At 42.8% G+C, this 15,814-nt stretch overlaps 1 protein-coding gene across 2 annotated transcripts in view; it reads left to right on the top strand.

Moving 5' to 3' along the window:
* smap1 (small ArfGAP 1) overlaps positions 1-15,814 on the top strand; it is a 313,504-nt gene that overhangs the window by 53,339 nt on the left and 244,351 nt on the right. For both annotated transcript variants that reach the window (XM_085996578.1, XM_085996577.1), the window contains exon 2: positions 6,445-6,578. In XM_085996578.1, coding sequence (XP_085852704.1) covers positions 6,445-6,578 — 134 coding nt within the window. The remainder of the gene's footprint in view (positions 1-6,444; positions 6,579-15,814) is intronic.

The raw sequence follows: 15,814 nt of genomic DNA on the forward strand, positions 1-15,814 counted from the left end.
GAATGGAAAAGCTTTCCTGGATCTAATTCCTATATATCACTGATTTAATTTTAGAGACTTCTAGTAAGACACCTCCCTCTTGCCCTCAGGAAAGTAAAGGGTCAGGGTAGACCATCTCTCCTCATAACGTATCGCTTCAGAAATCAGCTTTGTTACCCTCCTGGACATAGACCAGAATTGAACAATACTGTAGATGTGGTCTCAACAAGGTTAGATACAACTTCAGAATTACTTCCTTTGACCCCCTTTAGCTGCACAATCTATGATTTTATATGCTTTCTTGGCCATCTGCAAAAGTGAATCTACAGTTTTAATGGCCTATCCTCCACAACTCCCCGGTCTGTTAGCTTGAGCACCTTGCCATTTAATATATAATTTACTTTCTCAATTCTTCTTTCTAAGCCCATGATTTTATCGTTCGGTTTTGAACACATCTACCATCTCTCTACCCATTGACATTGGTTCCTTTTTCACCTGAAAAGGTTTAAAAAGCTATTTTCCTCCCATTGGTAAACATCTGTTGCAAATTACGGTTGGCTAGACATACCTTCTTGGGTTCAGTGGCATCAGTTGTTCCCTTAAACGATCTGAGCCTCATAATGGAAATTGACTCAAACTGCCATATATTTACTTGTACATTAGTATAATCTGGGGATGTAACCACGGCATCCCCAGATTATGCTACCATATAAGTATAGAACAATTTGTGTTCTGGGCCAGATATGCATGTCTGACACATTTCCCTTCATGGCCTCGCCCCGCACTAATTTTACAACCTCCTCTAGGCCTACAACCCCACCCTGAATCTTGCCTTTTGTACATCTCCCCACCACTGGCATCGTTGCCTTCAGCTGCCTAGGCTTCATACTCTGGAATTTCCTTCCTAAACTGTGTATCCACTTCCCTCCTCTTTTAAGACCCTCCTTAAAACCCAAGAAGCAATGAAATCCAGAAATGTGAGAGCCATTCAGGTGTCAGAGTCTCAATGCAGCGTGCCTCTCATTTTATTAGTTTGTCAACAGCGTACATCGTCGGTGGTATAATTTCCCATCCGGTTTCCATGGGAAGAATTTTTTTTTTTTTTAAATTATAGATAATCTGCCCATAGCTAGGAGATGCTGTCATTTTTTTCAATACTCCAAATTGGATATTCATAGCGGTGAAAAATACTTAGATTCCTGTTTTGAGCCAAACACCGTGGCCCGTATTTTCTGATTGCAGGCTTCCTGCGTGCGGAGGCCTCTGATCTGGAAAAAATCTACGCTCTTACCCGAGGGCTCCAGAGGTCCGGCCGTTTCCGATCCTGGGCCTCTTCACGACGAAATGCACAGGGCCCACGTGTCCTAGGGGCGCATGCGGTTCGCAAGCGTCCCTGGGATCACGTGGGCCATGGGGCACCAATGGGAGAAGGGAATCTCCCTTCATACTTTTGACAGGTAGACCTGTCAAAAGTATGAATGGAGATCACTCCAAAAACACACCAACATTAATTTTTTTCAAAATTAGCTAAAACTATTAAATTATATTTTAAACAAAAATGTAATTTTTTGAAAGAAAAATAAAGTTTTTTTACAGGGCTAAATAAAATTAGCTTTAAAATATTTTAAAATTATAAATGAGGGGAAAAATATATTTTTTTTACTTTTTTAAACTCTTATGCTGGTAAAAGCAGACCGTATGCCTGCTTTTACCAGGCGTAAGATTTTTAAGGCCCCCCCCCGCCGCAGAGGCCCTTCTCCAGGGCAGGCGAGAGGATTCTTGACAGATCGGAAATGTTGGTTTTCAGCGCATGCGCTTTGCATGCCTGAAACCGGCATTTGTGAGGCCCCTATGGGTGTGTGTACACCCATGAGGATTGGAAAATACGGGCCCATGAGTTTTTTCCCCCTCTTGCACTCTCCAAACGATATTGCATTTGAGCCCATCTTGACGCTAGTAACAGACAGTTGAGCCATATTGTCCCATCTGCTAATATGATTTCATTACTTACATGAACCCGGATTGAATAATTGAAATACAATTTGTATGCATTTAACAAGAGTTGGTCACCCAAAGGAGTTTTTAGGTCTAGAAGTAACAAGTGAATTCACAGCTAGGTTATCAGAAATATGCATGTCTTTATGGATAAAATTTAAATTTTCTGTTGCTGTCTGAGATTTTTTACAGTAGCAAGTGCTGCTGAGTGGCAAAAAAGGTTTCTCTGCCAATTTTGAAGCCTTTTCACCAACTGTATAATGAATCGTCGGCTCAGAATATCCTGGGACTGACGCTCATCTGTCACAGCATTGAGGGAGGGATAAACATGCATTTGAAAATTGGATTTGCTTCATTTGTACAGTTAAAATGTGTTTTTTTTTATTGTGAGCTTCTCCGCATCCAAACCCCTCAAGCACAGCTGAAAAGGTTTCACTGATTCTCTGACTATTAAGAACATCAGAAATAGGAGCAGGAGTAAGCCATATGGCCCCTCGAGCCTGCTCCACCATTCAATAAGATCATGGCTGATCATTGACCTCAACTCCACTTTCCCACCAGATCTTCGTATCCGTTGATTCCCCATGAGTCCAAAAATCTCTCTCTCAGCCTTGAATATGCTCAATGACTCAGTATCCGCAGCCCTCTGGGGCAGAGAAGCCCAAAGAGTCACAACTCAGTGAAGAAATTCCTCCTCATCTCGGTCTTAAATGGCTGAACCCTTATCCCGAGACTATACCCCCTAGTTCTAGACATTCCAGCCAGGGGAAAACAACCTCTCGGCATCTACCATGTTAATCCCCCCTCAGAACCTTGTATGTTTTTCAATGAAATCACCTCTCATTCTTCTAAACTCGAGTATAGGCCCATTCTACGCAATCTCTCCTCATTGGACAGCCCCCTCACCCCAGGAATCAATCCAGTAAACCTTTGCTGCACCACCTCCAAGGCAAGTATATCCTTCCTTAGATAAGGGGACCAAAATTGTGCACAGTACTCCAGGTATGGTCTCACCAGGCCCTGTACAATTGTAGCAAGACTTCCTTAATCTTATACTCCAACCCCCTTGTAATAAAGGCCAACATGCCACTTGCCTTCCTTATTGCTTGCTGTACCTGCATGCTAGCTTTGTGTTTCTTGCATGAGGACCCCCAAATCTCTGAACACCAACATTTGAAAGTTTCTCACCATTTAAAAAATATTCTGTGTCCCTATTCATCTTACCAAAGTGAATAACCTCACATTTGCCTACATTATACTCCATCTGCCACCTTCTTGCCCACTCAATTAGTCTACCTATATCCCTTTGCAGACTCTGTTCTCCTCACAGCTTACAGTCCCACCTAGCTTTGTATCATCAGCAAACTTGGATACATGACACTCAGTCCCTTCATCTAGGTCATTAATATAGATTGTAAATAGCTGAGGCCCCAGCACTGATCCATGCGGCACCCCACTAGTTACAACCTGCCAACCTGAAAAAGACCCATTGGACCTCTTCTGTTTGCTGTCCATTAACATCCTCTATCCATGCTATTATTACCCCAAACCCCATGAGCCCTTATCTTGTGTAATAGTCTTTTATGTGGCACCTTATCGAATGCGTTTTGGAAATCCAAATATACTTAATCCACTGGTTCCCCTTTATCTACCCTGCTAGTTACATCCTCAAAAAACTCAATTTGTCAAACAAGATTTCCCTTTCATAAACCCATGTTGACTCTGCCTAATTTCATGTTATGATTTTCTAAGTGCCATGTTACCACTTCCTTAATGGATTCTAGCATTTTCCCAGCGACTGATATCAGGATAACTGGCCTGTAGTCCTGTTTACTCTCTCCCTCCTTTCTTGAATAGCGGTGTTACATTTGCTACCTTCCAATCCGCTGGGACCATTCTAGAATCTAGGGCATTTTGGAAGATCAAAACCAATGCATCCACTATCTCTGCAGCCACCTCTTAGAATCCTAGGATGTAGGCCGTCTGGTCCAGGGGATTTGTCGGCTTTTATTCCCATTAGTTTCTCTAGTACCTTTTCTCTACTTATATTAATTACTTTAAGTTCCTCGGCCTCATTGGACCCTTGGCTCCCCCATCATTTTTGTTATGCTTTTTGTGTCTTCAACTGTGAAGACAGATACAAAATATTTACCATTTCTGCCATTTCCTATTTACCAAAATAATTTCTCCTGTCTCTGCCTCTAAGGGACTAAAGTTTACTTTTGCTACTGTTCCTTTTTACATACTTGTAGAAGCACTTGTAATCTGTTTTTATATTGCTAATTTTCTCTTCTATATTTTCCCTTTTTTTAATCAATTTTTTGGTCATCCTTTGCTGGTTTCTGAAACACTCCCAATCCTTAGGCTTGCTATTCTTTGCAACATTATAAGCTGCTTCTTTCAATTTAATGCTATCCTTAACTTTAGTTAGCCACGGATAGATAACTTTTCCCATGGAGTTTGTTTCTCAATGGAATGTATTTTTGTTGAGAATTATGAAATATTTCTTAAATGCTAGCCACTGCTTATCTACTGCCATACCTTTTAATCTATTTTTCCAATCTACCTTAGCCAACTCTCCCCTCATACCTATGTAATTGGGTTTTTTAAAGTTTAAGACTCTAGTTTTGGACTTTGGCAAGTCACGCTCAAACATAATGGCCCAGAAATTCGGGTCGGGGGTTTCCCGCGGGTGCAAGCCCCCGACCTGCACTTAACTTGCACGCCGGCCGTTGAGCTGTAGGGCCCCATGGAATTCCGATCTGGGGCCTGGCCCAGCTGCCGGCGCGCAGTGCTTGCGTATCCCAGGGGCGCAGTTAGTTCGATGCGCCCCCTGGGATCACGTGGGCCATGGGCAGCCAATCGGAGCAGGAAATGCTCCATTCATAAGTCTGACAGGAAGTGCTGTCAAGACTTATAAATACTACGGCCCCAAAATAGCACTAAATCTTCAAATAAATTTTAAAAAATCACATTTTTAAAATAAACTATAAATTATATGAAATAACTTTTAAACAATAATTTAAATTTTTGAAAAAATAATTTTATATTCTAACGGGGCTAAAAATAAACTTACCTTGCTTTAAAGTATTTAAAAATAATAAACCTGTGGGGGAAAAAAGTTTTAATTTTAATTAATTCACCACTTACCTTGTAAAAAGCAGGCCTTACGCCTGCTTTTTATGTGTAAATTCTGCAGACTTACCCTCCCGGAGAAAGCTGTAAAAAAAAAAAAAAAGGAAGTTCCATGCGCATGCGCAGCCTCCCCCGCGCACGCGTTCGACCTCTGAACCTCTTCGTTCAGAGGAACAGAAGTGCCGGTTTCCCGTGCATGCAGGAAACGGTACTTCCATCGGGCCTACGGGTGAGTACCCCGTGCGTACTCACCCGTGGAGAGCCGAAGTTCTGGGCCTTTTAAAGTAAAATTCTATCATATGATCACTCTGCCCCAGAGGATCCTTTACTATGAGATTGCTAATTAACCCTGTCTCATTACACAATACAAGATCTAAAATAGCCTGTTTCCTGGTTGATTCCATTACATATTGTTCTAGGAAACTGTCCCAAATGCATTCCATGAACTCATCCTCCAGACTACCTTTGCCAATTTGATTTGACCAGTCTATATGAAGATTAAAGTCCCCCATGATTATTGCATAACCTTTGTTACAAGCTCCTACTATTTCTTGATTAATATTCTGTCCAAAGGTACAGCTACTTTTAGGGGGCCTATATACTACTTCCACCAGTGTTTTCTGCCCCATGTTATTCCTCATCTCCACCCATACTGATTCTACTTCCTGATCTTCTGAGCCAAGATCCTTTTCTCTACTGTCCTTATGTCATCCTTTATTATCAGGGCTCCCCCCCCACTCCTTTTCCATTCTGCCTGTCTTTTCGAAAGTTCGAGTACCCTGCAACGTTTAGTTCCCAACCTTGGCCACCTTGCAACCACGTCTCTAATGGCTATTAGATCAAACCCATTTATCTCTTTGTGCCACTAGTTCATCTATCTTGTTAGGAATGCTTCGTGCATTCAGATAAAGAGCCTTTAATTTAATTTTTTTACCATTATTCCCTGCTTTGACGTTATTCTCTGCTGCACTGCTACCGTTAAACTCTCTGTCCCTTCTTGTCACACTGCTTATTTTTACTATTCATTTTGTGAAATCTGATGTTGCATTCTGCTAACTGTCTCAAATTTAATGTTTTACCTTCCTAGGTACTGGAACAAGAGAAAGCCATCTCATTGAATGTAGCTGACTTATAACCTGCCATTTTTGCCTTTCATCATGTAGTTGTTTTGATTCAGTTTCTACACTCCAGTCTTTGGTCTTGCTACATCTTTATTTAAAGATGTGGTGGAAAGGTCTCAATTAAACTAGAAAAACAGTAATGGAAATTGTTCTTCCATTTGTGCAAAGAATCTTGAGGCTTTCAATTTGATTTTTGCTATCCTTTTCCCTGCAGGTCCAAGATGGGCTTCCTGGAATCTTGGTGTTTTTATTTGTATCCGATGTGCAGGGATCCACCGAAATCTTGGTGTCCATATATCACGAGTGAAGTCAGTTAACTTGGACCAATGGACACCAGAACAGATACAGGTATAAACCATGTCGGCTTCAGTGTCTGTTGCCTTGTATGTCCTGCTTCAATGAGTTAGTGATGGAGCTTCCAGCATCACTCTTGGCTTTAATTTTTGGGGGGGAAATCCTTGAAACCCTTCAGTTAATTTATTCTGATGTAAGTTTTGTAGCACTTTGCCTACCTGCAGTGAATTAATGGACCGGATATTCCGGTCCCTACGGGTGAGTACGCGCTGTGTACTCACCCGCAGGGACATCGGAAATGCTGGTTTCAGGTATGCACTGTGCATGCGCTGGAAACCGGCATTTCCGATCTGGCAAGAAAGCTCAACAGATCCTCCGGCTGCACTGGAGCAGGGCCTCTGCAGGTGGAGAGTTCCGTTTTTCGGAGACCCTCCGCCCGCAGAAAACCCTTAGAATTCTTGCGCCTGGTAAAAGCAGGCGCAAGGCCTGCTTTTACCAGGATAAGAGTTGAAAAAAGTTTTTAAAAAAAATTTCCACTGATTTATCATTTAACAATAGTTTAAAGAAAGGTAAATTTATTTTAGCCCTGTTAAAAACTTTTTTTTCCCCCAAATTTTTAATTTTTGTTTAAAAGTCAATTTATGTAATTTATAGTTACTTTAAAAATATGATGTTTTTAAAAAATTTATTTGAAGTTTTACTATGTTTTGGGGGTGATCTCTATTCATATATTTGACAGGTCTTCCTGTCAAATGTATGAATGGAGATTCCCTTCTCTGATTGGCTCCCCATGGCCCACATGATCCCAGGGACGCTGTGAACCGCCTGCGCCTCTGGGATACGTGTGCCCTCCGCACCGGCAGTTTGGAGAGGCCCAGCAACGGAACTCTGTGCCTCCCGGGAGCCTTGGCACAGATTTTCCCAGATCGCAGATCGCAGCCCTCTGCCTGGAATTTCTGGGCCAGTATTGGGTCTTATCAAAGGAGCCTGCCGGTGATGGCATCTACTTCTGTGGCAAGGGGAATGTGCTCCCGTTAGTCATTACAAAATGAACCAATTCTCTTTTGTATATATGGTGACACTTTTTAAAAGCCTATTTGCAAAACAATTTCCAATAACAACTATTTATGATTATTCTAGATGCAGACCCTTTCCTGTTTGTTTAAAAACTGTAGGACAATTCAAGGTTACTGTAAGCATTTGAAGTTGAAGTCTTTGAATGTCTTATGCTGGTTACATATATATAACAGCAATTAGAGATAAGTGTTGTTGAAAAAGAGATACTGGAAATACTATGGCCACTTTGATATTCAACAGGATTTTACTTTTTAATATAATGTGTCACAGGATACACAGTGAAATTTAATAGCTCAGAGCATACAATGGGTATTGAAATGGTATAAACTTTAATGCTGGCAGGTGTATTTTTTCAGCAAGATTTGTTAATTTGTTCAGTTCTGATAATGTAGCATTGTAATATAAAACCGCTCCACTTCCTGCCATACAGGGAGCTGCTGAAAAATATTCGTTCCAGTAGAGGTTTTAGAGGAAATAGAAACTGATCCAAAGCTTCAAATAGGTAATGTTACCCTCCGCTTTTTGTCCAAGGCCACAAAGCCAAGCAATGGATTGTTTGAGAGCCGCACTCAGTTAAGCCCCAAATTGTTGCATCACTGTACAATGGGATCTGAGTTTGAATCTGTTTCATACATGGTGAGCTCCACATTTCAATCATGCCTTTGTAGGGACTTGGCAGGTAGATGCCAAGTAAGAAAACTGTAATTCTACAAAAGGTTATATCCTGCCAGTTTCATGGTCTTTTCAAGTCCCCATTTGAACTCTTAATACAATATATGTGATTCTTTGGTTTTTATCCACAGCCATTTATGTATCCAAGTTAAAAGGGGTGAAGAACAATGGCAGTAAATGTTCAGACTGTTTCTCTTCCTTCTAAAGAGGAGAGTAGTTCAAAGGTACACATTTAGATGGTTGTGGTATGCAGCAAGTTCTAACGAGTATTTAAGTAAATTTAATAGTCAGTGTCATTTTAATTGAGAATGGAATTGCGTTGCTTTGAATGATATGTAGAGAGGTTTTAAAGTAGTCATCGTACAATATACTCTTCTGACTCCTAAATATTTTTAATATGCTTTCCTTGAATAAATCAAATACTTCATCATATTAAAATAGGTTTTATTTGTCTAAGGTCATGTTTGGTAAATAAGAATTGACCTAATGGGCTCACTATATCTAAATTGGTTCACCACTTCCTTTTTCAAGAATTTTATTTTTTTCCTTGGTTAATCCTCCCTGGAATAAGACCCATTGTTTACTGGTAGGAAACTGCTGGGGTAGTGACCTGCGGTTTTATACTCCTGAAGTTGTGAACTTGCCTCCCATACTGATTAAAGCCGACCCATCCTCAGTTCTTTACCTCCGCCAGCATGGTAAATAGCTGTTCCTTTTCCAGCAGGGCAAAATATTTTCTTTGGAATTGACCCATTGCTTCTTCTGAAGGGTTAATGGGATTAGCATCATAGTTATACAGCACAGAAAGAGGCCCTTCAGCCCATCGTGTCTGTGCCGGCCATCAAGCCCTATCTATTCTAATCCCATTTTCCAGCACTTGGTCCCTAGCCTTATGTTATGGCGTTTCAAGTGCTCATAATGCTTCTTGAATGTTGAGGGTTCCTGCCTCTACCACCCCTTCAGGCAGTGAGTTCCAGATTTCAACCGCCCTCTGGGTGAAAAAGTTTTTCCTCAAATCCCCTCTAAATCTCCTGCCCCATACCTTGAAACTATGCCCCCTGGTTATTGACCCTTAAGATCATAAGAAATAGGAGCAGGAGTAGGCCATTCGGCCCTTCGAGCCTGCTCCGCCATTCAATGAGATCATGGCTGATTTTCTGCCTCGACTCCATTCACCGGCCCTATCGCCATATCCTTTGATGCCCTTACTAGTCAGAAATCTATCAACTTCTGTTTTGAATATACCCAATGACTGAACCTCCACAGCCCTCTGGGGTAGAGAATTCCAAAGATTCACCACCCTCTGAGTGAAGAAATTTCTTCTCATCTCAGCCCTGAATGGCCTACCCTTTATCTTGAGACTGTGGCCCCTGGTTCTAGACTCTCCAGCATCCATCCTATCAAGCCCTGTAATCATTTTGTATGCTTCAATGAGATCCCCTCATTCTTCTGAATTCAAGAGAATGCAGGCCTAGATTACTAATCTCTTCTCATACGACAGCCCTGCCATCCCAGGAATCGATCTTGTGAACCTTCGTTGCACTCCCTCTATGGCAAGTATATCCTTCCTTAGGTAAGGAGACCAAAATTGTACACAGTACTCCAGGTGTGGTCTCACCAAGGCCCTATATAATTGGAGTAAGACTTCTTTACTCCTGTAGTCGAATCCTTTTGTAATGAAGGCCAGCATACCATTTGCCTTACTAATGGCTTGCTGCACCTGCACATTCACTTTCAGTGACTCATGTACAAGGATACCCAGGTCCCTTTGAGCATCTGCATTCCCCAATCTCTCACCATTTAGGAAATACTCTGCCTTTGTTTTTTCTACCAAAGTGGATAACATTATAATCCATCTGCCATGTTCTCGCCCACTTCTTCAAAGGGGAAAAGTTCCTTTCTATCTACCCTATCTATGCTCCTCATAATTTTGTACACCTCAATCAGGTTCCCCCTCAGCCTTCTCTGCTCTAAGGAAAACAACCCCAGCCTGTCCAGTCTTTCTTCATAGCTGAAACGCTCCAGCCCAGGTAACATCCTGGTGAATCTCCTCTCCACCCTCTCTAATGCAACCACATCCTTCCTATAGTGTGGCGACCAGGACTGCACACAGTATTTCAGTTGTGGCCTAACTAGCGTTTTGTACAGCTCCATCATAACCTCCCTGCTCTTATATTCTATGCCTCGGCTAATGAAGGCAAGTATCCCATATGCCTTTTTAACCACCTTTTCTACCTGTCCTGCTGCCTTCAGGGATCTATGTACATGCACACCAAGGTCCCTCTGTCCTTCCTAGGGTCCTACCATTCATTGTGTATTCCCTTGCCTTGCTAGTCCTCCCAAAATGCATCACCTCACACTATTCGGGGTTAAATTCCATTTGCCACTGTTCTGCCCATCTGACCAACCCATCTATCGTCCTGTAGCCTGAGGCTTCCCTCCTCGCTATTTATCACACCACCAATTTTTGTGTCATCTGTGAACTTACTGATCATACCTCCTGCATTCATATCTAAATCATTAATGTACACTACAAAGAGCAAGGGACCCAGCACCAATCCCTGCGCTACACCACCGGACACAGGCTTCCAGCCACAAACAACCTTCGACCATCATCCTCTGCCTCTTGCCACTAAGCCAATTTTGGATCCAATGTGCCAAATTGCCCTGGATCCCATGGGCTCTTACCACCTTTACCAGTCTCCCATGCGGGACTTTGTCAAAAGCCTTACTGAAGTCCATGTAAACTACATCAACTGCATTACAGGTAGACTATCCTTTATCTGAACTACCGAAAACCTCTCAAAACCGAAAGTTTTTTCGTTCAGCGTAAGTCATGCGCACGACGCCGGCCCCCCGCCGACGCCGGCCCCCGACAAATTTCCCAGTCTTATAAAATACCTTCTGAAATACGAAAACCGAAACACGGCTGGTCCCGAGGTTTTTGGATAAAGGATAGTCTACCTGTACCCTCATCCACACATCTAGTCACCCCCTCTCAAAATTCAGTCAAATTAGTTAGACATGATCTCCCTCTGACACAGCCATGCTGACTATCCTTGATTAATCCTTGCCTCTCCAAGTGAAGACTAATTCTGTCCCTCAGAATTTTTTCCAATAATTTCCCTACTACTGATGTTAGGCTCACTGGTCTGTAATTCCCTGGTTTATCCCTACTACCCTTCTTGAATAATGGTACTATGTTAGCTGTCCTCCAGTCCTCTGGCACCTCCCCTGTGGCCAGAGAGGTTCTGAAAATTTGTGTCGGAGCCCCTGCAGCCTCCTCCCTTGCCTCACACAGCAGCCTGGGATACATCTTGTCTGGGCCTGGGGATTTATCCACTTTTAAGCCTGCTAAAATTGCTAATACCTCCTCTCTCTCCATGATAATTTGTTCAAGTATATCACAATCCCCCTACCTGATTTCTATGCCTACATCGTCCTTCTTCATAGTGAACACAGATGCAAAATATTCATTTAAAACCTCACCTACATCTTCCGGCTCTACACACAGATTGCCATTTTGGTCCCTAATTGGCCCTACTCTTTCCCTGGTTATCCTCTTGCTCTTAATATACTTATAAAACACCTTGGGATTTTCCTTTTATTTTTGCCCACCAGTGTTTTTTCATGCCCCCTCTTCACTCTCTCCTAATTTCTTTAAGTACCCCCCTGCACTTTCTATACTCCTCTAGGGCTTCCACTGTTTTTAGTCCTTTGTATCTGCCAAAAGCGCCTCTTTTTTCTAATCCATTCTTGTATATCCCTTGACCTCCAGGTTCCCTGGACTTGTTGGTCCCACCCTTGACCTTTATGGGAAAATGTTGGTGCTGTACACTTTCTGAATGACTCCCACTGCTCTGATGTGGATTTTCCTACAAGTAGCTGACCCCAGTCCACTTTGGCCAGATCCTGCCGTATCATATTAAAATCGGCCATCCCCCAATTTAGAATCTTTACTTCCGGTCCTTTTCCATGACCACCTTAAGTCTCACCGAATTATGGTCACTGTCACCAAAGTGCTCTCCTACTGACACTTCTACCACTTGCCCAGCTACATTCCCTAGAATTAGGTCCAGTACTGCCCCCTCTCTTGTAGGACTTTCTACATGCTGGCTCAAAAAGCTCTCCTGGATGCACTTTAAGAATTCCGCACCCTCTAAGCCTTTCACACTCTGACTATCCCAGTTAATATTTGGGAAGTTGAAATCCCCTACTATTATTATCCTGCCTACATATCTGTTCCTCTATCTCCCCCTGACTGTTTGGGGGCCTATAGTACACTCTCTCAGCAAAGTGCTTGCCCCCTTGTTTTTAAGTTCTACCCATATGGCCTCATTAGAGGAACCTGCTAAGATATTAACCCTCCTTACTGCAATAATTGACTCCTTGATTAATATTGCGACACCCCCTCTTTTACACCCCCCTCTGTCTCGCCTGAAGATTCTATACCCCGGAATATTGAGCTGCCAGTCCTGACTCTCCCTCAACCATGTCTCGGTGATAGCAACAATATCATACTCCCATGTGTTCATCAACACCTTCAATTCATCTGCCTTACTCGTAAGACTCCTTGCATTAAAATAAATGCCATCCAGCCTTGCCATACTCCCTGGTGCCGTTACATATTTGCTCTGCCTTCCAGACTGACTTGTTTTTTCCTCTATATTTGGCTGTGCATCGCCCCCTACTACAGCTCCACTCCATATCCCATCCTCCTGCCAAGTTAGTTTAAACGCCCCCCCCCCCCCCCCCCAAACAGCACTAGCAAATCTCACTGCAAGGATGTTGATCCCGTTCCGGTTCAGGTGCAACCCGTCCGACTTGTACAGGTCCCACCTTCCCCAGAAACAGACCCAGTGATCCAGGAAACTAAAGCCCTCCCTCCACTGTTATGAAAACTTTTTGCTTACCTGAGTGGTGACAGATTTTGGTGCAGTTGTCTTCATTGAATGCAGATTATTCTTTACATGCCTTGATTCCTCTCCTCCTTTGTTTTACAAAGAATTTACAGCACAGGAACAGGCCATTTGGCCCAACACTCCATGCTGGTAGTTATGCTCCACACAAGCCTCCTCCTACCCCTCTTCTAACCCCATCAACGTACCCCTTTCTCCCTCGTGCTTATCTAGCTGATCCTTGAATGTATTTGTGCTATTTGCCTCAACTGTTCCGTGGTAGAGAGTTCCACATTATACGCATTCTCTGGGTAAAGACATTGCTCCTGAATTACCTATTGGGTTTATTAGTGACTATCTTGTATTGATGACCCCTAGTTTTAATCTTGCCTGCAAGTGGAAACATTGGCCCAGAAATTCGGGTCGGGGGCTTCCTGCGGGTGTAAGCCCCGACCTGCACTTGCCTTGCGCGCCGGCCGTTGAGCTGTGGGCCCCCGTGGAATTCCGATCCGGGGCCTGGTCCAGCTGCCGGCGCGCAGTGCTTGTGTATCCCAGTGGCGCAGTTCGATGTGGGCCATGGGGAGCCAATCGGAGCAGGGAATGCTCCATTCATAAGATTGACAGGAAGAGCTGTCAAAACTTAGAAATACTACGGGCCCCAAAACATCGCTAAATCTTCAAATAAATTTTTTTTTAAATCACATTTTTTAAATAAACTAAATTACATGAAATAACTAAAACAATTTAAATTTTTGAAATTTTTAAAAAAATTTCTAACAGGGTTAAAAATAAACTTACCTTGCTTTAAAGTATTTAAAAATAATAAACCTGTGGAAAAAATGTTTTAATTTTAATTAATTCACCACTTACCTTGTAAAAAGCAGACCGTACGCCTGCTTTTTACATGTGTAAATTCTGCAGACTTGCCCTCCCGGGAAAACCTGTATTTATTTAAAAAAAAAAAAAAAAAAAAAATCTAAGTTCGATGCGCACGCGCAGCCTCTCCGGCGCACGCGTTCGACCTCTGAACCCCTTCGTTCAGAGGAACGGAAGTGCCGGCTTCCCGCGCATGCGCAGTGCATGCAGGAAACCGGCACTTCAATTGGGCCTACGGGTGAGTACCCCGTGCGTACTCACCCGTGGAGACCCGGATTTCTGGGCCATCGTCTCTACGTCTACCTTATAAAAACCCCTTCATAACCTTGAAGACCTCTATCAGGCCACCCTAGAGAAAAGAGCCACAGCCGTTCATTCTTTCCATTTGGGTATAACCTCTCGGTTCCGGTATCATTCTAGTAAATCTTTTCTGCACCTTCACAGAAATCACAGAAACCCCACAGTGCAGATAGAGGCCATTTCGGCCCATCGAGCCTGCACCGACACATATCCCACCCGATCCCTGTAACCCCTACACCAACACCAACACATATCCCACCCTATCCCCGTAACCCCACGTATTTAATCCCCCTAACACTAAGGGTCAATTTATCATAGCCAATCAACCTAACCCGCACATCTTTGGACTGTGGGAGGAAACCGGAGCACCCGGAGGAAACCCACGCAAACACGGGGAGAATGTGCAAACTCCACACAGACAGTCACCCGAGGCCGGATTTGAACCCGGGTCCCTGGTGCTATGAGGCAACAGTGCTAACCGCTATGCCTACGTCCATTTTATAATATGAAGACCAGAACTGTTAACTGTATTCCCAAGTGTGGTCTGACCAAGGTTCTATACAAGTTTAACATAACTTTTCTGCTTTTCAATTCTAGCCCCCTAGAAATGAACCCCAGTGTTTTGTTTGCATTTTTTGACCTTATTAGCCTGTGTTGCTACTTTTAGTGATTGTTTCTCTGACAATTGTACATTCACTCGTGACAACTTTTGTTTTACTTTGTAAACTTAACCTACATTGTAGTTGCCTTGTAAAGGATCGAAGGCTGTTCTGTGGATAAAACTGTTGCGCAGTATGAATATGGGCAAAGTTAGGACCATAACACACTCCTCCTCTTCCCCCTCCTACACCCTTACGGGTTATCCTAAAGTACGTGGTGAAATTTTTGCATTCAGATAATGAAGAAAATTATACTCCATGTATCTGGAAAATTTGCTCTGTTACTATCTATGTTCTCCTTTTTTTCGGTGCACGGACCCTTTAACTGGCCGCCCGGCCCATTTAAATGTTCGCGCATGCAGAGTTTTTCTTATATAAAAGCCGGTGCACAGCCTGCGTGGGACCTCCAGAGTGCTGCGTGGCCGTGCAGGTTAACGAGAACATTAGTTGGTAGGATTTCCTTTGTATCTGGGTTTTTTGTTCTGTATCCTATGCTACTTCAAAATAATTGTTTGTGTCACTAGAATCTCCTTTTTAATCAATCCCAATTAAATATTTAACATTTGATTTGTGTAGCAGTGCTTTGTGGCCAGTTAATTCCTTCCATATTACTGACTAGAAAATTATGGAAACTATTATGTATATAAAGAAATGTAGTTTTGGTTACTGTTTTGGATGGTAGGTGAATGCAAAGCTGTGACTTGCTGCAGAGAGCAGAGTTAGTCAAAGTTGATGAATCAGTGGAGTTGGGGTATGAGCGCACAATGTGCCTACATTGTACCAAGTGTAGTCATTGGGACCAACTTTT

Source organism: Somniosus microcephalus, chromosome 9 (assembly GCF_052327205.1).
Source record: "Somniosus microcephalus isolate GS21.2 chromosome 9, FLI_Smic_1.0, whole genome shotgun sequence".
Taxonomy (NCBI): Eukaryota; Metazoa; Chordata; class Chondrichthyes; order Squaliformes; family Somniosidae; genus Somniosus; species Somniosus microcephalus.